Source organism: Halichoerus grypus, chromosome 2 (genome assembly GCF_964656455.1).
Source record: "Halichoerus grypus chromosome 2, mHalGry1.hap1.1, whole genome shotgun sequence".
Taxonomy (NCBI): domain Eukaryota; kingdom Metazoa; phylum Chordata; class Mammalia; order Carnivora; family Phocidae; genus Halichoerus; species Halichoerus grypus.
In genome coordinates, this window is record NC_135713.1 from 121,374,729 (window position 1) to 121,400,641 (window position 25,913).

The 25,913-nt window shown below is 40.2% G+C and overlaps 1 protein-coding gene and 1 pseudogene across 1 annotated transcript; one reads left to right on the plus strand and one right to left on the minus strand.

Annotated features, from left to right (window-relative positions):
* Window positions 1–227: 227 nt before the first annotated feature.
* LOC118530173 (serine/threonine/tyrosine-interacting protein-like) lies at window positions 228–2,297 on the minus strand (annotated as a pseudogene).
* A 4,722-nt stretch (window positions 2,298–7,019) lies between these two features.
* Window positions 7,020–9,862, plus strand: HNRNPA0 (heterogeneous nuclear ribonucleoprotein A0). The gene has a single exon (XM_036083890.2). It carries the CDS (start codon window positions 7,345–7,347, stop codon window positions 8,269–8,271), a length of 927 nt encoding a protein of 308 aa, XP_035939783.1. The 5' UTR covers window positions 7,020–7,344; the 3' UTR covers window positions 8,272–9,862.
* Window positions 9,863–25,913: the final 16,051 nt, after the last annotated feature.

Genomic DNA, 25,913 nt, shown 5'->3' on the forward strand with positions numbered 1-25,913 from the left:
GGAGAAGCAGACTCCCTGCTGAGCAGGGAGCCCGATGCGGGACTCGATCCCAGGACTCCAGGATCATGACCTGAGCCGAAGGCAGTCGCTTAACCAACTGAGCCACCCAGGCGCCCCCATCAGTGCCATCTATTGCAGAAGTCCAACATCTTAAAATGTTGCTCAACAAGTTGCAGAGAAACATGCCTGGAAGCAACATATAATTAAAAAAAACAAAACGACTTGTGTTTTTACCATTTTACATTATTCTTGTCTCTAGTATTTTCTCCTCCCCAAATAGAAATTCACATCCTCTCTAATGTTGCTCAAGTCAGCCATTCTGTGCAGTCGCCACTTGCATGTTTCCAAAATCATCTTCTTCTTCATGTGTTCTCTTCAAGCTGCCTATGGGTCCAGAATGAACAGATAATGACCTTTCTATCTGGAGTGGTGACATCATCTGTATTGTTAATTTTGCTAGGTAGATGGCTTCATATTCCTGAAGTTGATGGACAAATCCAGCATTAGGATTAATACAAAACCTTTCTTGAACATAAGCATCTCTGTACTTCATTCCAAATGTTTCCATAATGAATGCAATAACAAAGGCAGCTCTGCTGGACATCCCAGTATTTCCACAGACAAGAACTTTTCTTCCAGTTTGGAAGCTTCCATCAATAAATTCTTTAGTCATGGGAAAATAATGTATTATATTTTCAACTGGATTATCTGCAATATCCAAGACTAAATATCTAAATAATTGTTGAAAGTTGGTTTAACAAAGTTTGCTTCAATATTTTGTCTTATGCATATTATATGGGTTATTCCATATTTCTGTAGTGTAGGTAGCTTGCTTTTCATAGCAGAAGAATATGGACCTAAAAACAATCCAGGTAAAATTTCCTGCATCTCTTGTCTCATAGGGTAGGTCCATTCTCAAAGTAAGTCCTCGATGCCAAGCCTGGGGGAGAAAAGCTAATGCTTTTATTTTAGAAGGCTCATATTCTGGTGTGAGTCTGCATGTGTTTGTACTGGGTATGTATATTTTAGGGCAGAGGTATTCTGAGAAATGTCAAATTGTTAAGTCTTCTGTCCTAGTTCATTCAGACTGCTATAAGAAAAATACAGAGGGGCGCCTGGGTGGCTCAGTTGGTTAAGCGACTGCCTTCGGCTCAGGTCATGATCCTGGAGTCCCTGGATTGAGTCCCGCATCGGGCTCCCTGCTCGGCAGGGAGCCTGCTTCTCCCTCTGGCCCTCCCCCCTCTCATGTGCTCTCTCACTCTCTCTCATTCTCTCTCTCAAATAAATAAATAAAATCTTTAAAAAAAAAAGAAAAAGAAAAATACAGAGACTGGCTAGCTTATAAACAACAGAAATTTCTAAGGGCGTCTGAGTGGCTCAATCAGTTAAGCGTCCGACTCTTGATACTGGCTCAGGTCATGATCTCAGGGTTGTGAGACTGAGCCCTGCATGGGCTCCACGCTGGGTGTGGAGTCTGCTTATGATTCCCTCTCAATCTCTCTCTCTCTCTCTCTTTCTCTCTCATAAAAAAAAAAAAAAAGAAGGAAAGAAATTTCTTTCTCACAGTTCTAGAGGCTGATAAGTCTAAAATCAAGGTCCCTTGCAGATTTGGTGTCAGATAAGTACCTGGTTCTTGGTTTGTAGTTGGCCATCTTCTCCTTGTGTCCTCATGATGGAAGGAAGACAAGAAAGCATTTTGGGGTCTCTTTTTATAAGGGCACTAATCCCATTCATGAGACATCTACTGATTTTCATGACCTAATTACCTTCCAAAGTACCACCCCCTCAAAATACCAGAAGATTGGGGATTAGGCTTCAACGTATAAATTTTGGGGGACACAAAACATTAAGTTCGTACCATTCTCTGCTTCTGATAATCTACCCCAATCACCCATGCATCTGGCTGTAAATTCAATATCTGTTATTCCTAGAGTTTTACATGTAAGAATTCCAGGTTTATTTGGGGTCAGGAACATGTATCTGGTTCCAAAACCAAGGTAGCTTACCTTGCTTTCAAGATAATTAGTGTCCAGCCTCCACCGTTACCTGTGTGTGTGTGTTTGTGTGTAGGGTAGGGTGGAATGGTAGGGCTATACACTGGCTGGCCCATGGTTTCCTCTAATGGACAAAAAACCAGAAGTTTCTGGTTACTTCTCTTTAAAAAATTTTTTAATTTTAAGAATTGAGATTTTACTGACCTATAACATTGTATTAGTTTTAGGCATACAACATAATGACCTGATATATGTATATATTGCAAAATGCTTACCACAAGTTGAATTAGCATTCTTCACCATACATAGTTTTTTTTCTTGATGAGGACTTTTAAGATCTCTTCTCTTAGCAACTTTCAAATATGCAGAACATGATTGTTAACTATAGTCACTATGTGGTTCATTACATCCCCAGGACTTACTTACCTTTAACTGGAAGCTTGTAACTTTTGTTTGGTCACTTCTTCTAAACTTGGGAAGCTGTCATTTTTTTATACCAAGCCCTTATCCTTTCATATCTCCTCTCGTGTGAAGGAAATTGATATAATTCCCTTCTGAAAGCCTACATTTTGTACCCAAGGAAAAGGAATACACAAGCAGTCAAATAAGATACAATTAGTATATCCACAGATTAAATAGGTCTATGTATTCTTTTGCCTCAGGACAGTCCCTTTTAGAGCCAGTCCTTATGGTGGCTTTTTCAATATATATATTTTAATTATATTGTTATTATTAAATATAATATTATTAATTTATTAATTATCATATGAACTAGCATGGGCCACTTGATTCTTCGACATGTCAGGTTCTTTTTTTTCAATATATTTTTAAAACAAAAAGCATTTTATTCAGAGTGTTAGTCTTAGATTGCCCAAGAGGGGAAGTGGAGAGAGGCAAGTGCCTTTGAGTGAAAAATGTGAGAGGAGTCCCAATAATGACATTTTTGCCATTCTGTCAACTGTGGGGTTCAGAGTCAGACTTAATTTGGTAAAATAAGTAATGTGACCTTTCACACATCATCATGATGGTGTAAGATTCATACCCAAACACAAGTCATTATTTTTCCTCTGTAATATCAATTTAAGTGCTTCATAATATTTTTAGCTAGAAAATAATTTTTTTTTTAATTAACCATTTGAGGGAAATTAGGTAGTTTGTAAATTTTTTTTCTACTATGAACAGTATTGAAATCCTTGTAGCTAAATCTTCACACAGATCCTCACTTATTTCCTTAGCATAAATGTCCAGAAGCATAATAACTGGTCTGAAAGAATGGGTCATATTTTAAGGCTTTTGATTTGAGTTGCAAAAGAGTCCACTACAAGGACTGTAGCTCATAGTAAATGACAGAAAGTACCCTTTTGGAAGGTACCTTGAGTAAATAAAAATGGAACATATCTTAGTTTTCTAGGGCTTCCATAAGAAAATACCACAGAATGCTGGTGGCTTAAACATCAGAAATTAAAAAACAAAACAAAACAGAAATTAATTTTCTTGCAGTTCTGGGGTCTGGAGTTCCAAGATCAAAGTACCAGCAGGGCTGCACTCTTCTGAGAAGTCTCTCTGGCTTACAGATGGCCATCCTCTTGCTGCCTCTTCATATGGTCATTCCTCTGTGCACATGTACCCCTGGTGTATCTTTCTCTTTGTATAAGGACATCAGTCATATTGGATTAGGGCCCCACGCTAATAGCCTTATTTTAACTTATCACTTCTTTAAAGACCTTCTCATCAATTACAGTTACATTCAGAAGTATTGGGGGCTAGGGTTTCAACATATGAATTTTGGAATGGGGACATGATTAAGTCCATACCAGAACCCTAACTGCAAAAAGAGACTCTTGGATGTCATAAAAAGTTGGTTAAAATAATTGGAGTTGCTGCTTTCTGAAAATACAGGTTATCATAGTTTTCCCTTTCTCCCCCAGTTCATCCTTTTCCCCTTTCTCCCATTCTCTTTCTTTTTCTAGGTATAATTTAGGTACAGTAAAATATACCTAAAATATACCTTTTTTAGTGTGTAGCTGTAGGAGTTGTGTAACCACCACATTCAGTTAGGTTTCTGTAATCAAGCTTGCAAGAGGGATGGATTTGGAAGGCTGAGACACACTGGTAAGCAAGGTAAAACCAAGAAACAAACTCAGGCAATGATCTGAAAGGTAAAATAGGAAAAAAAAGTTTTTCTTCTTGAATGATCTGAGGGGTAGGAAATTGACTGCTTCATTTAAGTGTTTATATAATACTCCGTATTCACTGTGTCCACCTTTACCAATCTAATCTCCAAAAAGAATCCAACATCCCAATTATCTTGCATTTATCCTGGCTTCATAAATGTCTCTTAAACATGCTTGTGTTGCTTCCCATCATCTCCTAAACTCCTTCTATATATAAGAGCTTTTTAAAAAAAGATTTATTGATTTACTAGATAGAGAGAGCGACTGAGCCTCTGTGAAGCTTTCCTAGTCTGTAGAAATTAAACCCATAATGGATTCCCAATTAGGTGGTATGGAGGATTTTTAAAAAACAATATAGGAGAAAACTGTTACTTTGGAATTTATAATTTGGATAAGAAGATAAGTTATGGTCTTAATCACTTTCCTTCAGAAATTCATCTTTTACTGTTATAACCTTTTTCTGTACTTTTTTTTTTTTTTTTTTTGAGAGAGAGGGGTGGGAAGGGCAGAGGGAGAGGGAGAGAGAAAATCTTAAGCAAGCTCCATGCCCAGGGTGGAGCCCTAGCTAAGGTTCAATCACACAACCCTGAGATCAGGACCTGAGCTTAAAATGGGTTTGATGCTTAACTGACTGCGCCACGTGTCGCCCCTAAAATACATTTCTTAAGGTCTAATCTTTCATGTGAGGTGTAATCTTGGGCATCCCGGAAAACAGTGCCCTATAAATATCGCATTATCATCTTAAACAACTATGTTCATCATCTCCCCCACTCCCTCCAAAATAGTTTCCTTTCTTAATTTTGTAGTTCTTTCAGGCTACAATTTTAGTGTTCCAGATTTCAAACACTGGAATGCTTTTGTTTTCTTCATTGTTTATCATCAGTCGGTTAGCAAATTCTGACATACCTGAATTTTGTGGGTTTTTCTGTAACAAAAAGGTAATAGCTTCCTACTGTCCTCTTTTAATCGGGAGCACACTGATCACTATCATGCTGTGTATCATTCTTGTTATCTGCTTCTCCCCATTAGAATGTAAGCTCTTTGAGGGCAGAGAGTTTTGTCTGTTGTTTACTGCCATATTCCCAGCACCTGGTATATTTGTTGGATGAACTGAGCACTTAGTATGTACCAGGCACTGTGCATTTACATACAGAATTTCATTTAATTTTTACCACAGTGGGGAGGTGTTAAATTGTTTTGACTTTCAGATAATAAAACTGGCTAAGTTTTAAAAAAAGGTTAAGTGACTTACCCAGTCACACAACTGGATGATCACACAGTTAGTAGGTGGTAGTACCAGACTCTAGTTTGTCCTTAAGCCATGAAGCTTAATCTCTATGCCTTTGAACTAATTTTGACTACTGTCTAAATTTCAAGGCGTTCCATAATGTCCAAGACTCTAAACCTATCTTACCCTTACTATTTTCTATCAAAAATCTCTTGCTCCAAACTAGTCTACTTACTACTGTTCCTTGAACCTTATGTGTTTTTTTTGTTTCCTCTCTATTTTGCTCGTGTGAAGTCGCTTTAGAAATTTTATCTAGCTTTTGAATCTGAGATTGAGTGCATGTTCCATCTCTTTCACCACTCAATCCTGAATACTCCAGGATGCAGTGAGGAATACATCTTCAGTATTTACCATGTCCCGCTCCTTGTATCTTGCTTGGCACACAAAGGTTCAGTAAGTGGAAGCCGTTATAACTTGCTTGCAGTTGCACCTGAGTGAGGGTCGGTAAGGCACTTACCGGGGGTGCGTGATATTTATGTATAATGTCTTTGTGTTTAACTCCTTCGGCCCCGGTTTGTTATAAAATGCTTTTAAAAAGCTAACGTGTTGGGAAAGAAGCAACGCATAGTTAACGTAAACCTATAAAATGATGTGTTCCCTTTAGTAAAATGAAAATGCCAGCTGTCGGAGTGCGCGAAGGGAGGCTGAGAGGGGCGTCGGGAAGGGCTTCACAGATGGCCGCAGGGTGGCGGCGGGTCTCGCGCCACGCCTCGGTCGGAAATCGGAAGCGCTAGTGGCACACCGCCGCCCTTCACCTGGCCTCCGGCTCGCTTTTGCGCAGGGCCACGTGCCAGTGTTTTAGTTTAACCGCGCGTCGGCCCCCGTAAACGGTAACTGCCTTTCCCGACCAGGCCTCTACCCTCCATCTTTGTGTGGGCGGGGGGCCGGGGGGGGGCGGAGAGGATGCCAGGTGTAGCGGCCCGGCCGAACTGCGGCGGGTAAATCCAGGCCCCCAACCCCAACAGTCAAGTTTTCAAAAAGCCCGCGCGTGGCGCCCCAGGCCATATCCGTTGGGAACGGCCCCCTGCGCGCCCCCGCTCACTCCCCCCTACCCCCAAGCTCAGGGTGGGGGGGGAAGGCGTCGGGGTGGCAGGCAGGTTCTCAGGTTCCGCACACAGGGGGCGCCGGGGCCAGCGCGCACCGGGGAGCGCGCCCGTCCAGCGGCGGCCGAAAACGGAAGTGGGCACGAGCGGATCGCAGTGATTGGCTGAACCCACATGTCTCTCAAGGGGCTGGCGCGAACGCCACTGCGGAGTTGGGCGAGGGGATACGGCAAGGGGAGGGGGCAAAACACTGGGAACAGCCGCGGGGCTGGGAGGACATGAATTGCGGAGGTGCGCGGAGAGCAGGGAGAGTCCCTGGTCAGGGAACACGGGGGAGCCAGGGTGTGAAAGCGGGGCTGTAGAGGCGGTGGCGGGAGCAACGCAGGCCGAGGGCTTGAATCGACCGCGGAGGGCGGGGAGTCTGTGACCGAGAGCGGCGCTGCGGCGCGGTAGGCGGGACTAGGGAGAGCGACGCAGGGATTGGCGGGCAGCTCTGGGCTGCCGTACGTCGGCGGTGACGCACGCCTCGGGGAGGGTGCGCGCGCGTTCAGCGGCCTCTTTGTGTGGTGCCCAGATAGGGGAGCGGAGGTGGCGGTGGCGGTAGCGGCGGCTTTGGTTGTCTTCCAGTCTCCTCGGCTCGCCCTCTAGCCGGCACCTCTCCCCTTCCCTCCCCCTTCCTTTTTTCCTCCTTCCCTCCCCTTCCCTTCCTCCCTTCCCCGTCGGTGACCGGCGGTGGCGGCTCCAGCAACGGCTGGGCCCAAGCTGTGAAGAGGCCTTAGCCAACGGTAACGGCGACGGCGAAACCTCGGAGCTCGCAGGGCGGGGGGAAGGCCCGGGCCGTGGAGATGGAGAATTCCCAGTTGTGTAAGCTGTTCATCGGCGGCCTCAATGTGCAGACGAGTGAGTCGGGCCTGCGCGGCCACTTTGAGGCCTTTGGGACTCTGACGGACTGCGTGGTGGTGGTGAACCCCCAGACCAAACGCTCCCGTTGCTTCGGCTTCGTGACCTACTCCAATGTGGAGGAGGCCGATGCCGCCATGGCCGCTTCGCCCCATGCCGTGGACGGCAACACGGTGGAGCTGAAGCGGGCGGTGTCCCGGGAGGATTCGGCGCGGCCCGGTGCCCACGCCAAGGTTAAGAAGCTCTTTGTCGGGGGCCTTAAGGGAGACGTGGCCGAGGGCGACCTGATCGAGCATTTCTCGCAGTTTGGCACAGTGGAAAAGGCCGAGATTATTGCCGACAAGCAGTCGGGCAAGAAGCGTGGCTTCGGCTTCGTGTATTTTCAGAATCACGACGCGGCCGACAAGGCCGCGGTTGTCAAGTTCCATCCGATCCAGGGCCATCGCGTGGAAGTGAAGAAGGCCGTCCCCAAGGAGGATATCCACTCCGGTGGGGGCGGAGGCGGTTCCCGGTCCTCCCGAGGCGGCCGAGGCGGCCGGGGTCGCGGCGGTGGTCGAGACCAGAACGGCCTTTCTAAGGGCGGCGGCGGCGGTTATAACAGCTACGGTGGTTACGGCGGCGGCGGTGGCGGCGGCGGCGGCGGCTACAATGCCTACGGAGGCGGCGGAGGCGGTTCGTCCTACGGTGGAAGCGACTACGGTAACGGCTTCGGCGGCTTCGGCAGCTACAGCCAGCACCAGTCCTCCTATGGGCCCATGAAGGGCGGCGGCGGCGGCGGTGGCGGTGGCAGCAGCTGGGGCGGTCGTAGTAACAGTGGACCTTACAGAGGCGGCTATGGCGGTGGAGGTGGTTATGGAGGCAGCTCCTTCTAAAAAAAAAAAATCTAAAAATGCCTGGGAGTGGCTATAGGGGTAGCTCTTTTCAACAACCCAGCTAGGGTCAACTCCTAAGTTCCTTCCTCTCCCACCGCCTTCCCCATTTTTCCCTTGGGGGAGCCGCTTCTAAGGCTGCTTATCCTTGGGGGTGTTGCCCTATTTGCCTGCCACCTCTCTTGTCTCTCCCTCTGAAGATGGACTCGGCCCCACACACACATTTTTGTGTTACAGTCATTGATGGACTCTATTTTTTTATTATTACTTGGACCTTGGTCGTTTTTATACTAGCAAAATGTCTTGTTTTAATTTGTGTTTTTTGGGGGGGAGGGAGTGAACTTGCTGATTCTGTAGCAAAACCTGGGCGGGGGTTGGGGTGGGGGGGTAGTTTACTTTGTTGTAAGGACTTGATATCTGGCTACAGCGTTTTCTATGAAATCTACTTGGATTCCATGCCTGAAATTTGAAAGCATATGTACAAAAATCATTTTTACGTTTTATTTTTAATAAATCATTGTGTTTGACCGTATATGTCTAACATTTTTTTTCTAGGATCCATTCCGTACCGTTTTAAGGGATATTAGTTAAAAATTTTTCGTGTTAATTCTTAATTCTTGATGTGTACTTAGAGAAACTTTTAAAAGGTCCTTTGGTGGTTTTTTTTTTTTTTTTTTTCTGTTGCCCTTCTAGTGACGTGTTGAATTTTATCCCTTACAGGCAAAACTTTTGAAGTGGTGGATGTAGCTTTTTAAAATCTTTAAAGTTTCTGTGCATCCATCTCTTGTACTAAGCGATTTGCTTATCATCTTGACATGGTTGGTCACTTCTTTCTATGAGAATTTACTTCAAAGTATGTACTGTGTAGTCCGAAAAGAAATAGTTTGTGTTAAGCATGTGTTTTCATTCATATAAACTGTTTAAAAATTTTCAGATGGCCTAGTTTCATCCCTCTTACTGGTTTGTCTGTAATGAATGGTTACTAATAAGGGTTATATTTTACCCTTAAACTAAATGCATTTTTGTATTTTCAGAGCAGGTTTAAACGTTTTTTCCTATAGCTGAACTGTTGTCCTCTTGGAATTCCTTCCCCCAACCTTTGTAGCACCATCTACTGGCAGAATGGCAGTATATCTGCAAAGCAATTTGTTTAAAAAACTTGTTTAGGATAATTGCATCAGATTTAGAAGTTTTGCCATCAAAAACCTGTGCAGACTTTGGTTACACATTTACTTGTAACTAAGATGGGCTTTACGGGAATGTAGTTAACAGTCCATATCACAATTGCCCTTTCTAGAGGAGATTTGAAAATGTAAACTGCTATGCATAGCTTGGGCAATGGCCCCAAATTGCTATGACAACTAATGAGCCAGCTACGTGTACTGGTATCTTAGGTGCAAGTTGTAAAGCAAAATATTTGTGTATTCTGCTTGGTTAACAAATGTATATTTGTAGCCCTTTCATGCAGTAGAATTCAAGTTGTTGTTTATAAAAAACAAAACAAAACAATGATATAGGAGAAAATTGCCTTCCTGGATAGAAATATAGAATAGCAACGTTTATGGATATCACAAATAAAGAATTCAATTCTTTACATGATTGAGTGAGAGTATGTATAACCTGGTGGGTGGGTTCAGAGTACCTATAAAATAGTACACTTGATTTAATGTTATGGTAAAATTTTTAACTTGAATATTGCATTTAAAAGCCCATATGTATAGTAAGAAGCTTTCTGAAGGGGAGGTTAATGGGCTTTAAAGTAAAAGACTAATTTAGCATTGACTCTCTTAGTTCTTATTACTGTATATTTCTTAATATCTAATTCTTGCCACATTTTTTTATCTTAATTGCTAGGGGTTTTCATTTCGAGAGATACGAAAAAAGGTCAAGATTTTGAGGCAAGATTATGGCTGCTCAGTAGTCACTTTGACAAAAAATAGCTGATGTTTGGTACAGATAACTTGAGTATACCTTTACGACAAATGGGTTAGATGCTTTTGCACAAGTAAATATAGTCAAATCTTTAGCTCTAAAATGGTTCTGCAGTTTCCTTAAATTTATTTTTCATTTTTAGTGAAACATGATACTACATGTGGGCTTCTTCATTTGGTAGTTTAGTCCGTTTTTTGAGTGCCTCTAAGATATATGCTTAAAGTTTTCATTATAATTATTACTCCGCTTGCCTTTTACTCAGCTTTAGCGGGAAGATCCAATTCTGGGTCAGTTGGACTAGTCCCCTTTTTGGAGGGTTTCCAAAGTCTGATAAGGTTATTGTTATTTTGTATTCCCAACATAGTGATTTCTAACAAGTAAAATGAATGATGTAAAAGGATTACCTGTTAATTAGAAAAGCAACTCAAGGTGCTGTTCGTGGTATTAACACTTCATTGTTGTGTATTTACCTTTATAGATTTCTGTAATCTGGACTGCTATTTAGTGAAGGCAAAAGCATAGTGGTATTTAGTCTTTCTGGAATTCTTCTTGTCAATTTTTATAGAAGCATTTTTGACATAACAAGTATTTTTTCTTTTGGGGGGCCACCAGGTGTATTTTTTAAGTCCTTTCACCTATGAGAACTATCTGAACCTTATTACTTAAAATTTAAGAATTCATGAGAGGAGGTGGTACAGAATCTAGTCAGAACTGAATACAATTTTTGTGCCATGCTCGAATCTAATTTTAAAGATTATAAAAATAAAAATGAACCTATTTTTTGTCTCCCTCTTGTGAAGAACTTACATTTACAGGATTTTTGGTATAAATTCAGTGGTAATTATTAGTTGAACATGCTTTGAAAGATTTATGTATTAAAGATTGATGGTAGTTTTAAATCTTAAGCTCACAAATGCTTAATGTTTATAGGGATAACTATAGAATGATACACTGATTGTTTCTTCCTATAATTTAGTGATTTTCAACATAATTTCTTAATTAAATCTGCTTCACGATAAATTTTTGCATTTAAGCAAGGTTAAAGGGTTTGAGGATACTTGAAAATTTGGTGTTTATGATTATTCCCCTCCAGACCAGAAGTGACAGCATCTTAATTGGTAGGCTTCTTTACTTTTAAGTGCTTGCTTTTATCAAATTTGAGAATTGGTGTTTTATGTTAAATTTTGTATGCCGGTATCTTTGCTGACTGAAAGTGGACTTTGGGATGTTGGATTGATTTGAGCAAAACTGCAACTAGACAGTATATGGATTTTACCTAGAAAGATAACATTTGGTAAGTCTCTCCTATTTTAACCACCACGAGTGTAAGATTTTGATTATTGGGAAAAATTCCTTCTATTCTGTTTCAGAAGGCCCTATTTTGTTTCCATCTAAAACAGGGCAACAGAAATTGCCTCTAAACCAGAGTAGGACAGTGCTTTTTTCTTAATGTCTCTTTGCAGGTTACTTTGATGTGCCTTTGTTTCATGCTTTCTATTAAAAGTGAAAATACATTGTAAGATTTTTTTCAATAAAGAATCCCTTGAAAGAATAGGTAAAGCCTAAGAAACATACTTTCTGCAATATGTTATTTGAAAAATTGTTATGTTGCATAACATTTGGATTGTCACAGAAAATAGCATTATTACTAGGAAATAGAAAATACAGAAATCTTGCTGAATCTTGGGGCTGGTGTATTTTAAAAATAAATTTACTAGTGTTAAATAACTGGTTATAAGTCAAACTAAATGAAAAGTGAGTGAGTATTCTACCAATATGACCAAATACTCTTCTCAAGGATAATCATTAATAAGTTTATATTCAGCTAGCTCTTTTTTGTATGCACTTAAATTAATTTTTAAAAATAGGATTATATAGTTTTGCTTTTTTTATGTATATCAATAATATTCTCATATATAAAGACAAATAGACCTTCCTCTTCCTATTGTTTATACAGTTGACCCTTGAACAAAATGGGGGTTGGGGCATTGACCCCCCCCCCCATGCAGTTTAAAATCTCTATATAAGTTTTGACTCTCCCAAAACCTAACTACTAATATCCTGTAAGCTGGCTGTCTTAGCTATAACCTAGTCAATTAGCACATATTTTGTATATTATATATATCATATATTGTATTCCTATAATGTAAGCTAGAGAGAAGAAAAACTCACAAGGAAGAGAAAATGACATTTACAGTACTGTATTTAATGAAAAAGATCACCAGGTGGACCTGTATAGTTCAAAGCTGTGTTGTTCAAGGGCCAACCATAGATGTTCCATAGTTTAGTTGTCCTATAACTTAAAATACTCCTTTTGACAGATTGAGGTTTTTTCTCTTGATCTGATGAATAATGCAGTGATTATTATCCTTGCAGATAAGTTCTTGTTGATCACATGTGTACTTAGTTGATTAGATGGTTAACTCAGAGTTAAATGTGCTAGACAGAAAGCAGCAGTTTTGTGATTTCATAAGTATTTTTCAGTTCTTAGTATACATACAGAGAAAGGTACATACTCACACTTGCAGTTTTTTAAAGCCTTAGGGTAAATTCAGTGAAAACATTTTAGAGAAAATTTTCAAAGCTGGATTATACATGATAGAACAGTTAATGGCCTTATCATTTCAGGAACATATTGCTGTCCTCCCCTTTTGTTTTCTCCAGTGGTTTTTATTGCAGCCGTATTTGACAGTTTTTCCATATGATGGCTACATACTATCACTTAAGACATTTCATTACTGTCTGAAATAAAGGTACCACTGATTGTGTTTCCTGTGTGCCTTGTGCTAGGTACTCTGTGCATCATTTATTGTAGTCCTCAGAATAACTCTATGAGGAGATCCTGTTGTCTGTGTGTTGTGTATTAGCTACAGGCTACCTAATTTAATTTGCTGAAGATCATGGAACTATTGAGTACAAGAAATAGGGATCTTTTTGCTTATATTTAAAAACCATTGTAAAGGTAAAAAAAAAAAATTGCTCCTGTTTTCTCCCAGTGTCCAGAGATAACCTTTGTTAACAGTTTGTCTACTTCTAGATCTTTTTCTTTGCATGGCAAGATAGATACATACGCATATATATGAATTTTAACATCAAAGACATTCCTCTGTATTGATACATATATCTTATATGACTATATGGTGTACTATAGTATAGACACACATAATTTATTGATTAGCATGTTTCCAGTTTTTCTTCTGTTTTTAATTTAAAACTTTTTTGCAGGCTTTGTGTTGCCATTTGCAACATATAAAAGAGGGAAAAAATCAAGTACAGGAGCCTGGCTGGAAGCTATTTGTTATACTAGTATACAGATAGTTCTCTGAGAAATCTGCTAGAGCCCTACAAGGATTTTTTTGATATTTAGTCATTTTTCCTCCCAGCTTTGTGTTTCAGTTTATGAGAGTTGATTAAAAAATATGTAATGTATCGGGCACCTGGGTGGCTCAGTTGGTTAAGCGACTGCCTTCGGCTCAGGTCATGATCTTGGAGTCCCGGGATCGAGTCCCGCATCGGGCTCCCTGCTCGGCAGGGAGTCTGCTTCTCCCTCTGACCCTCCCCCTCTCATGCTCTCTGTCTCTCATTCTCTCTCTCAAATAAATAAATAAAATCTTTAAAAAAAAAAAATGTAATGTATCTACATTAAAAATAAGTCTTTATATTCTAAAGGGACTATACAGTGAAGTCGGGGAATTTATAGCAATAGACAATTTTTTGTTCTTTTCTAGTTTATTCTACCTAAAACTTGTACCATCATATTTCAGGTGTGTGTGAATAGAGGTTTTTCACTGCAGAAATTGTTTTTAGTTGAATTAAGCGACTTGCTAAGTACTTCCTCAAGAAGCTCTTGAGAAAGAAAATAACAGACTGGAAAGAGTATGCTGGGAGAGGTTTACTCTGGATCAGAGGTGGGCAATACCTACCCAAAATCTAAATTTCCAGTTGAAACGTGAATTCAGATCTTACTATTTAACCTTGGTAAGTCAACTTATTTTTCCTGGACTACTTTTTCCCGTGATGTGAAGACTAATTGCTTAGATCCTTTCCAATTTAATATTGTTAGTTTTTAGTCCTATTTGGTAATTAATTCAGTAACGGGCTTTGAGAGGAACCCTGGCACTAGTTTATAATTCATTAAACAATTTATTGAGCATGACTTAGCTAAATAATACATAAGGATGAGCCCTTGCTCGCAAGATACCCACAGTTTAGTTTGGGTGGTGGGAATTTAAGCAATTATGATAGAGTGTGGGCATTTTAGTCAGACATATATATGAGCAGTGAGTGTGACTGTATGTGTGGGTCAAGGTAAATGTTAGAGAAGAGACATTGGCACTAGTCTTGACATTTAGAATAGGTGGATGAGGTGGCCAAAGGCCATTCCACAGCTTTTTTTTTTTTTAAGATTTTTATTTATTTGAGATAGAATGAGAGAGAGCATAAGCAGGGCAGAGGGGCAGAGGGAGAGGGAGAAGCAGGGTCCCTGCTGAGCAGGGCGCCTGCCATGGGGCTCGATCCCAGGACCCCGGGATCATGACTTGAGCCGAAGGCAAATGCTTAACTGACAGCCACCCAGGCGCCCCCTATTCCACAGCTTATACCAAAATGCAGAGCCTCATGTATTGGGCTCTTTACATTTTTTCTTGCATTACTAGACTGCAATGTAGACCTTAAAAGCACATCATCCATTTTAATTTTTTGCATTATTTTAAGATTCAGGATTTTTGCTAAGTATTGATAGCAAAATCAGAACTTATTCAATGATAGAAATATTAAGTGGGAAATGATAATCCTATATATTAATGAATCTGTCCATAAAGAGTGTAATTCACCTTTGGGAGACCCCTTTTATTAAGCTGCAGTTAGCAGTATGCTCACTGCATTTTCATCTTATAAATATATTTTGATTTATTAGCTGATTTTAAAATATAATTTTGTTAGAAAATGACTTCTACAGTGATTAAGTCAGTTTGTGATACAAAATTTGCCATAATTGAAAGGTTATATGTTCTCTACATTTCATTTTAAAAATAAAGTTAACATTTGTATAATTTTGGGGGAGGCAGTATTTGAAAAATAAGTGGGCATTAATTATTAGCCTCAAATTGAATTTGACTTTAGCACTTCATGAATGTTCTTGATGTTTAAATTTAGTCTTTTGCTAATTATAATGTGTGGAATTATTTTAGTTGGGAAATAGAATTTATTACTCATTTCAAAGAGAGGCACACAAATGGTTTGAGAACATTAGTCTTTGACACTGGAACTTGCTTTTTGGGTGAACTTCACATTCTCCCTAAATGAGAATTTAAATGCTACTAGATAAAATGTTTCTCATAAAAAGCATATATATTTGAAAGCTGCTTTTGAAAAAAGAATCCCAAAGTAGGAAGGGCAATTGAGTCTCATGTACTTACTTTTTCCACCTACTTTTTTGCTTGCACTTGGAGCTAGATGAGTTGAATATTCACTGAGGAAAAGGATTCATGAAAATACCTTCCTAGGTAGGCATTCTTTTCTTATCTGTGCGCCTCCTCTTCCCAGGCAGATTCTCTTAGGCTCCTTTGGTTATTTTACTACTTTGGTTTGCTAAAAATAAAATAAGATCCCCCCAAAAAACCTACCTGAAATAGGTTCGTGTCATCATCTTTAAAATTCTCTGATGTGAACTAAAATTCTTTGATGTGTACCATTAAATGACATGCTTATTTCCCAGTGTTTACCATTTTCATCAGGTATTGATCACCTTTGTGCAAAAGACCTCTAGAATCTGGAGATCGATAGCAGTGAGACAAACATGGTTCCTGTCTTCAAATAACTTGCATTCTGATTGAAATTCATTTTCTTTTGAAATGATGGATCCTTTCCTTTTCAGCATCGCGGCACCATCTCAGATTGTTAACACCATACAAACAGTTTGGAGTTCGGCTCATTGTTATTTAGTGTACATTCTCTGATTATATTAAGGCTTCACTCCTTCACTGGTTTCTTGTTTGGATACCATATGAAAGGTGCATTTTTTTTGATGCTTACGTTGCAAATAAAATTTGCCTCAGAGTAATCATCTGATTTAATATTTCATAGTCCTTAAGGACATACATTTTGGCATCAAATAGTCTAGATTTCATTCCTGACCCTGTCACTTTCTAGTTCTGTGACACTGAACAAGTTGAACTGAACCTCAGTTTCCTTGTCTTTAAAAAGGAGAGACTATTAGTAATACCTGTCTCACAGGGTTGTTGAACAGATTGAGTGAAAAATGCATTTAAAGGACTTAAACTATATTCTCTGGTACATAGTAATGTTAAAATTATGACCTCTGATAAAGAGGCGTGACTGCCTAGTAAAAGGTGTACCTTTATTTCACCTCCAACCCCCAACCACATGGTATTTGCAGTTAGGTGAATGAATAACTGTCTTGAAAAGGGTAGTGACATATGCGTATATAGTCTGTAGAGCAATCTTAGTACTGAGATTTTTTTTTTTTTAAAGATTTTATTTACTTATTTGTCAGAGAGAGAGAGCACAAGTAGGAGGAACAGCAGAGGGAGAGGGAGAAGCAGGCTCCTCACTGAGCAGGGAGCCCCAGGACCCTGGGATCATGACCTGAGCCGAAGACAGAGGCTTAACTGACTGAGCCACCCAGGTGTCCCCTGATACTGGTTTTAAACTAGGCTTTGCCCTTGTTGGGTGAGCTTGGATATGGGAACCTCCTAAACTTCTGCTCTTTCAACTGTAGTAGGAGAGGTATGAACCATGTTAGCTGTCTGTAAGGGTTAAAGTATTTGTTGCTATGAGGAAGGTATAAATAATGTGATTGTTGAGGAGAAATATCTTTCATGTTGGAAGAAAGATCAAGAGAAGCATTGTGGAGGATACAGCATTTGACCTAAAAAAATTGGCCACATAGAGAAGAATGGGGAGAAAAAGGTAATTTCAGGTAGAGGGACAAATTGGCAGAGACATGCAGCCTATGTGCTAAACATTGTACAAGTTACATTTACACATGTTCTGACTGGATCCATTCACTAACCCTCTGCTTCACAGACTGATGGCTGAAGCTCATCTCAGAACGGTTCAGTAACTTTTCCAAGGTCCCCAGCTGCTTGAGCTGGGAGTTGAATCCAAGTCTGACCGATTCCAGTGGTCATACTCTTCCCACTAAACTTGATTTGCTTCCAAATACAGGTGGCTAATTTGTACTAAGGGTAAAGGGGATTTGTGGGAAATAAATTGGGAGAAGTTGGAACCACATTACTGAGGTCTTTGAGTAGTATGCTAAGGAGTTTGGGCCTTATCTGGCAGGCAGTGGAAATCACTAAAGGTTATTGAGCAACAATAGTGGTAGTGAGACTGTTAATTTAGGAAGATTAACTCAGTAGCGCAGAGTAGAATAGATGGCAGTTCAGTGATATTTCAGGTGACAAGGTTGTTAAGGCAGCTCATGTTAACCAGGTAGGAAAATGAGCATGAACAAGGAGGTAGCGCTGGAAATAGGGAATATGAGGGAAGTTGAGAAAGTCTAATTGTCAAATGACTGGGTATGTGGGAGGAATAGTTGCATCAGAATTACTGTGTGACTAGGAGGATGGTGATACACCTGGGAATGGAAAGAAGAGATTTAGATTTAGGTTTGGAACATAGTGAGTTGAAGACGCTGGTAAGCACAGTGATGTGTCTTTTGAGGATAGCTTTACAAAATGATTACTGTGCTGGGTATTCTCTTTTTGCCCCTCCTGGCCCACTCTCCACTTTTCTCTTTCTTGTGTTCTTGGGAGCTTGATTTTTTTTTTTTAAGATTGTATTTATTTATTTGAGAGAGCGAGAGCCAGAGCCAGAGCGAGGTGAAGGGTAGAGGGAGAAGCAGACTCCCCGCTAAGCAGGGAGCCTGATGCAGGGCTCGATCCTGGGACTCCAGGATCATGACCTGAGCCCTTGAAGGCAGATGCTTAACCGACTGAGCCACCCAGGTGCCCTGGGAGCTTGATTCTTAAAGAACTGCATATTTCTTTGGCTTCTCTTTTGGGTTTAGGCAGTAGGAGAAACCAGCAAGAGATCTTAAGGGTGAGAGAAAGGCGAGGTGCATGTATTTGTACCTCCTGTTCCCCAAATGCACATACTCAGCAAACAGGTTTTCAGTGGCCACAACTCTGTTCCAATGGCCCTCTCTTACAGCTCTAGGTCTTTTCTGGTTTCTGGTAACCACTCCCTCCTATAGCTACTTCAGACTTGCTATTGCTGGCCCCAAGATGTTTGTCAGACACTATTGATTTTCCCGTGCCTAAACCTTTGTAAACAACTCCTTTTATTAGCACTTCAATAACTCTGAGTGTGCCTTCTTTTATCTCTTTAGTGAAAAATTTTAAATCCCTTCCACATTTTCTAATGACTTGATATCCCAGGCACCATCACCCTTGGAGAAGACGTAGCTATTTGTAGTAAGTTACTTTCCTGTCATGAGTTTTCTCACATTGTTTGAAATTTAGTGTCTCCCTATTTCTTACTATGTTAGGTTAAATTTATGACTCTTTTGCCTGATGATTCAGCTGAAAGTAGAGTAGTGAACAAGAGACAAAAATCGCTGCCCTCAGTAGAGCTTATATTTTAGTGGAGAGAAACAATGAAACAATCAATTATATGGTGTGTTGGAAGATGATGAGTGAGTGGTATGGGAAAATTACATTAGGGAGTAGGGAGTGCTGGGACGCCCGGGTGGCTCAGTCGGTTAAGCATCTGCCTTCGGCTCAGGTCATGATCCCAGGGTCCTGGGATGAGTCCCGTGTTGGGCTCCCTGCTCAGCGGGGAGCCTGCTTCTCTCTCTGCCGGCCACTCCCTCTGCTTGTACTTGCTCTCTCTCTCTCTCTCTGACAAATAGATAAAAATCTTAAAAAAAAAATAAGAGTAGGGAGTGCTGTAAGGCAGGATGTTTGTGAAGAGAGTGCATTTTATTTTATTTATTTTTTATTTTTTTAGATTTTATTTATTTATTTGAGACAGAGAGAATGAGAGAGAGAGCACATGAGAAGGGGGAGGGTCAGAGGGAGAAGCAGGCTCCCTGCCGAGCAGGGAGCCCGATGCGGGACTCGATCCAGGGACTCCAGGATCATGACCTGAGCCGAAGGCAGTCGCTTAACCAACTGAGCCACCCAGGCGCCCAAGAGAGTGCATTTTAAAATAGGGTGGTTTAGGTGGGTCTCTCGAGAAAGTGACATTTGAGGAAAGACTTGAAGGAAATGGGTGCGTGAGCAGTGTAGATACATAGGGGAAGAGCATTCCAGGTAGAAGATTAGGAAAGCAGAAGCTCTGGGGTGGGACTGTGCCTGACGTTTTTGAGGAAAAGTAAGTTGGTCATGGTGGCTGGAAATGGAAGAGGAGCAAAGGAGTGACTGATGAGATCAGCCGGGCCAGACCATGGAGGCACTTATAAGCTGTTGTAAGGATTTTGGCTTTTACTGCATGAATGGTGAACCATTTCAGGGTTTTGAAGAGAGGAATGTCATGATTTGCCTTGAATTATAAAAGAGTCTTTGCTGGGCGCCTGGGTGGCTCAGTTGGTTAAGCCACTGCCTTCGGCTCAGGTCATGATCCTGGAGTCCCGGGATCAAGTCCCGCATCGGACTCCCTGCTCGGCGGGGAGTCTGCTTCTCCCTCTGACCCTCCCCCTTCTCATGCTCTCTCTCAAATAAATAAATAAAATCTTTAAAAAAAAAAAAAAAAAAGAGTCTTTGCTTTCCATCTTTTAGAACAGAATTCCTATTCCTTTGGTGTAGTTGGTTTCAGTGAGGGTTAATGAGGAAAGCAATGAGAGCAACTTGGCTGAAGGTGTAAAAGACCCACAAGCTCTTTAATTCTGTGTGGGGGTGTGTGTGTGTGTACACCTACATATATATATACATATGAGAGAGAGATTGATTCTTTTTGGCTGAAATGAATCTTAATTGCTGGTGGGCTGTCTTTAGAGGGGCTGCCTGCAAGATTGGCCCTTTTTGGGACACTTGGATTTAGGGAGTGTTCTTAACTGATAAGGGTGGTTCACTCTGTCTAGACTGTGCAAGCACTCTGATTTATGTTAAACACCTTTTTTCTTTCTGGGAGTCTGGAATTTTGATAAGTGGTTGGTAGTGGGTACCTATAAAACACTGAGTAATGAGTCCTTGGGCAGAGATACCACAGAGGAGAGAGCATGGTAGGGAGCAAGCATAAAGAAGCTTGTACATGGATTCCTCCAGACTCTGCCTATGTCTTTTTTTTGGTATGATTGGACTGCATATTCTTAACTGCATGGCTCTTAAACTCTAGTTGTGAGTACAACACTTAGTGTTGAGTTGAGTTCTGTGATTTCTTCTAGCTAGTCTCTCAATGTTGGGTTGGTCTTGGCAACACCAGTTACAGCCAACTTTTTTTCTTTTTTTTTTTTTAATGTAACCAATTTAAGTGGAAAACATCAATTTGTGGGTAGAAGGTGCAGTTTTGGAAAACCTATCACATTGGTCAGCCAGCTCTATTTTAAGTGGAAGTTAACTCTTCTGGGAAGTTTCTACTTTGTTCATTTCTTTTCTCTAAAAGCTCTAGGTCTTTTCATTATTGCGTCTTCTAGCAGTTTTGAGCAGCTTCTGGCAGTATTGAGCCTGGGGAGACTCCCTGCCATCATGTAAATCCTTTGTAAGCAAGTTTATAAAAAGGACTGCCTTATATTGGTCTTTAAAATGATCTAAGTGAAAGAAATTGTTGACATAGGCGCCATAAATAATTCCTTAGGGAGAAAAGAAGTATAACTATTAGAAGCAACAGCATCCTATGACAGATGTAGTTATGTCAGTATGTTAGAAGGATCACATTTTGTTTGCTTGTAAAGTCTCTGCAGTGAAATGTGTAGCAAGCTGGTCTGATTTAATGACTTCATATCACTCCCTTGGGAAGGAAGTTATTCTGTCCTGATCTTGTAAAAAGAAGATTTTGATACAGAGAAGATGAGACTTGGGTCACAGAAGGGAGATTGTGGCAAAAATGCCCATGTGACATCTCTCTTCTCAATCTCTACTTTCTTTCTGACTTCAGAGTCACAGCTGGTTGCCCTTAAATCTCCGGATCCATATAGCTATGCGCTTGAAAGCTTTTATTTTCAATTGGCAGAACTGTTTGTTTGCCACCTTCCAATTGATTTTAACCACAGTTTTGGACTTTCATAGTTGAAATTGCAAGACAGTAACTTATCTATAGGCTGGGAAAGATGATGAATGAGGAAGGCAAATATGGATGTATTTAGTAAGAACCATGAAATTATTCATATCCTTTGGCTCTAGTACTCTAATACTAGGAATTTAACCTAAGAAAAAAATGAAAACAGTTTTTGCACGAAGATGGTTATTATAACATTGTCTATAGCAAGAGATTAAAAACTAAAAATGTTAAACATTAGGGAAATGTTTACTAAATAGTGCTCTGTGAAAGGTGAAATGTTAAAAACCTGGTGTCCATCAACAGGTGAATGGATAAACAAAATGTGGTGTATACATACGATGGAATATTATTTAGCTATAAAAAGGAATGAAATTCTGATACATATTACAACATGGGTGAACCTTGAAAACATTATGCTAAATGAAATAAGCCAGACACAGAAGGACAACTGTATGATTGCACTTCTATGAGGTCTCTAGAATAGGCAAATTCATAGAGACAGAAAGTAAGATGGAGATTACCAGGGACTTGGGTGAGGAGGGAATGGAGAGTTACTGTTTAATGGAGTTTCTTTGGAAATGATGAAAAAGTTCTGGAGATGGATAATGGTGATGGTTGCACAACTTTGTGAATGTACTTAATGCCACTGAACTGTGCACTTATAATTGGTTAAAATGGTAAGTTTTATATGTATTCCACCACAATAAAAAATTATAACAAAAATATGTTGTAACATGTATTATTTAATGTGGTATAATATGTAAGTATATTAAAGTAGGATTAAACCAACCTTTTATTTTTTAAAATTTTAAATGAAGTCATGAGAAACTGAAATTATCTAGTTGGAACTATTTACATTTATGAATACCTTTTTTAAAGCTCCACAGAATTACTTACTCAATGTGCCACTTTATTTCTGTTCCTTTTGCCCTCCCCCCTCCCCCAAACTGAAAGTTGTGTTCTCCTCCACTGAGTTCCCATAGTTCCTTTTCTGCACCTCTCTGGTTTTTTTGTTTGTTTGTTTGTTTGTTTTTACCACTATTTATATGTGTCCGTGTGTAATTTCCCCAACCAGCTTGTAAGCTCTTTGGCATTCTGTTCATGTAGGATTTGTGTTGTAGCTCCCTGGTAAACCCATTGCATAGACAAAGTAAGATAGTCAGAGATTGTAGGAATGCAGTTGTAGAGAGTAGCCAGAATATTTGAACATACTTGCTCATGAGTTTTACATTATGTTAAGCGTGTGCCTGCCTCCATTCTCTGTATCTGCTAGGTGTGCAGACCTGACCTCATTCCCATACACGTCACTGTATTCTTGATTTTGGTGCTATGTCTTATCTGTATTTTACCTTTTCACGTAGAAAAGCCCAGTTTTCTTTGTACCCAGGAAGGAAAGAACCAGAAAAGTGAGACAGGAGCAGCAGTTAGAGGGCCGTGCAGTAAATTTAAAGTTACAACCAACTATGAAAAAGACCGAATGTTCTGTGAAGGAGCATATTCTTCACCCCCGCCCCTTTTTAAGCCATTCGGGGTAGTAATTGGGTCTTGCTTTTGTTATGAAGAGAAGTACGTATTTACCAGCAGAGGGCACCAGTTGCAGATTCACGACTGGAGAGAGGAAGGAATTTTTAGAAGATCCTGAAAAGATGAGTGTTTGCAATGTACTTACCTGTGTGAAGCACCCTGCTTGCTGCTATAGTTGGTCTGGTTTTTCTTGGAAAAACCAGGTTTTTGGGGTCCGGTGGTGTGCCTCTAGCTTTCCCCAAGACCAGTGTTTGGTTAAGCCTGATTAGTAAGCTAAGGGACCAGAGGAGTCTAGAGTGAAGGACTTTATAATAGTAGGTGTTTGGAAGCATTGGATACCAGCCTGTATTAATATCTTTAGAGGGTTCAAATGCTGTTGTTCCCCATCTCCAGGTGAGGTGGAAGGCAGGCATTAGGCCAGGCATCTGAGAATCTGGTTCCACATCCCACTTAGCTTCCTACTTGCCTGGGTGATCTTGAGCCAGTTGCTTTCTTTCTCTCAGCCTCAGTTGGCTTATCTCTAAAATGGAGGTAGTTCCTGCTGTGTACAGTAGTTAGTAGTGGGATTTGAGGTCAGGCAGACCTGGGTTCGAACCTGTGGGGCCATGGTCAAGGGTCATTTAACTCTCAGACCCTTTGTTTCCTCACTTGTATGTATGTATGTATGTATGTTCGTTCTGGTGGAGCTTATATTTATGATTACTTTTAAAAATAACTTTTTTTATACCTATTGATCCCTTCACCCATTTCTCTTTCCCCCAACTCCTGCTTCTGGCAACGACCAATCTGTTCTCTGTATTTATGAGCTTGCTTGCTTGTTTTATTTTTAGATTCCACATGTAAGGGAGATCATATGGTATCTGTCTTTCTCCATCTGATTTATTTCACTTGTCACAGTGCCCTTGAGGTCCACCCATGTCACAAATGGCAAGATCTCAATTTTTTATGGCTGAATAATATTTCATTGTATATATACATACACGAGAATTTCTTTATGCATTCATCCATTGATGGACACTTAGGTTGTTTCCGTACCTTGGCTATTGTAAATAATGGTGCATTGAACATGGGGATACAGATACGTAGATATCTTTTTGAGTTAGTGTTTTTATTTTCTTCAGAAGTGTAATTGGTGGACATATGGTAGTTCCATTTTTGATTTTTTGAGGAGCATCCATACTGTTTGCCATGGTGTCTATACCAATTTACATTCCCACCAACAGTGAATAAGGGTTCCTTTTTTTCCACATTCTCACCAACCGTTGTTATTTCTTGTCTTTTTGATACTTGCCATCCTAACAGGTGTGAGGTGATATCTCATTGTGATTTTGATTTGCATTTCCCTGATGATGAGTGATTTTGAGCATATTTTCATGTACCTTTTGGCCTTTTGTATGCCTTCCTTAGAAAAATCCTTTTCACATCCTCTACCCATTTTTAAATTGGATTGTTAGGGGCACCTGGGTGGCTCAGTCGTTAAGCACCTGCCTTCAGCTCAGGTCATGATCCCGGGGTCCTGGGATCGAGCCCCACATCGGGCTCCCTGCTCATTGAGGAGCCTGCTTCTCGCTCTCCCACTCCTCCTGCTTGTGTTCCCTCTCTCGCTTTGTCTCTGTCAAATAAATAAATAAAATCTTAAAAAAAAATAAATTGGATTGTTAGTTTATTTGCCATTGAGTTCTATGAATTCTTCATTATTTTGGGTATTAGCCCCTTATCAGATGATCTGAAAATATTTTCTCCCATTCAGTAGGTTGCCTTTTTATTTTGTTGACTGTTTCCTTTGCTGTGCAGAAGCATTTTAGTATGGTATAGTCACATTTATTTTTGCTTTAGGTGTCAGATTTTTTAAAGATTTAATTAATTAATTAATTAATTTTAAAGGGAGAGAGAGAGTGTGAGTGAGAGTGCAGGCAGGGGCAGAGAGGGAGAGAGAGGATCCCAAGCGACTCCACGCCAAGCATTGATCCTGAGGAGGGCTCGATCCCTCGATCCCATGATCCCTCGATCCCTTGATCCCTCGAGCATGACTTGAGCCGAAATCAAGAGTTGGATGTTCAACCAGCTGAGCCATCCAGGTGCCCCTTTGGTGTCAGATTTTAAAAAAATCATTGCCAAGACTTGTATCAAGGAGCTTACTGATCATTTTGTCTTCCAGGAGTTTTATGATTTCAGGTCTTACATTCAAGTTTTTAATCCATTTTGAGTTGATTTTTTGTGGATGGTGTCAGATACTGGTCTAGTTTTATTCTTTTGCATATGGTTGTCCCGTTTTCTCAACACCAAAGTTTATCAAGGGACTGTCCTTTTCCCATTCTATGTTCTTGACTCTGTTATAAGTTAATTGACCGTATATACATGGGCTTATTTCTAGGCCCTCTATTCTGTTCTCTTGGTTTATATGTCTGTTTTTAATGCCAGTACCATATTGTTTTAATTACTAAAGCTTTTATAATATAGTTAGAAATCAGGGAGCATGATGCTTCCAGCTTTGTTCTGTCTCAAGATTACTTTCCTTATTTGGGGTATTTTGTAGTTCCACACACAATTTAGGATCATTTGTTCTATTTCTTTGAAAAATGCCATTGGGATTTTCATAGGTATTGCATTGAATCTGTAGATTGCTTCAGGTAGTATGGACATTTTAATGATATTAGTTCTTCAAATCTGTGAGCATGGAATATCTTTCCATTTGGTTGTATTTTTTAAAATTGCTTTTGTTAATATCTTATGGTTTTCAGTATATAGGCCTTTCACCTCCTTGGTTTAATTTATTCCTAGGTTATTTCTTTTTGGATGCAGTTGTAAATGGGATAGTTGTTTTTATTTCTCTTTCTGATAGTTCATTATTAGTATATAGAAATGCAATAGATTTTTGTATATTGATTTTCTCTTCCTGCAACTTTATTGAATTTGTTTATTATAACAGAGGGAGGAACTCTTCCAAACTTATTTTATGAGGGCAGAATTACCCTGATACTAAAACCAGACAAGGATGCCACAAGAAA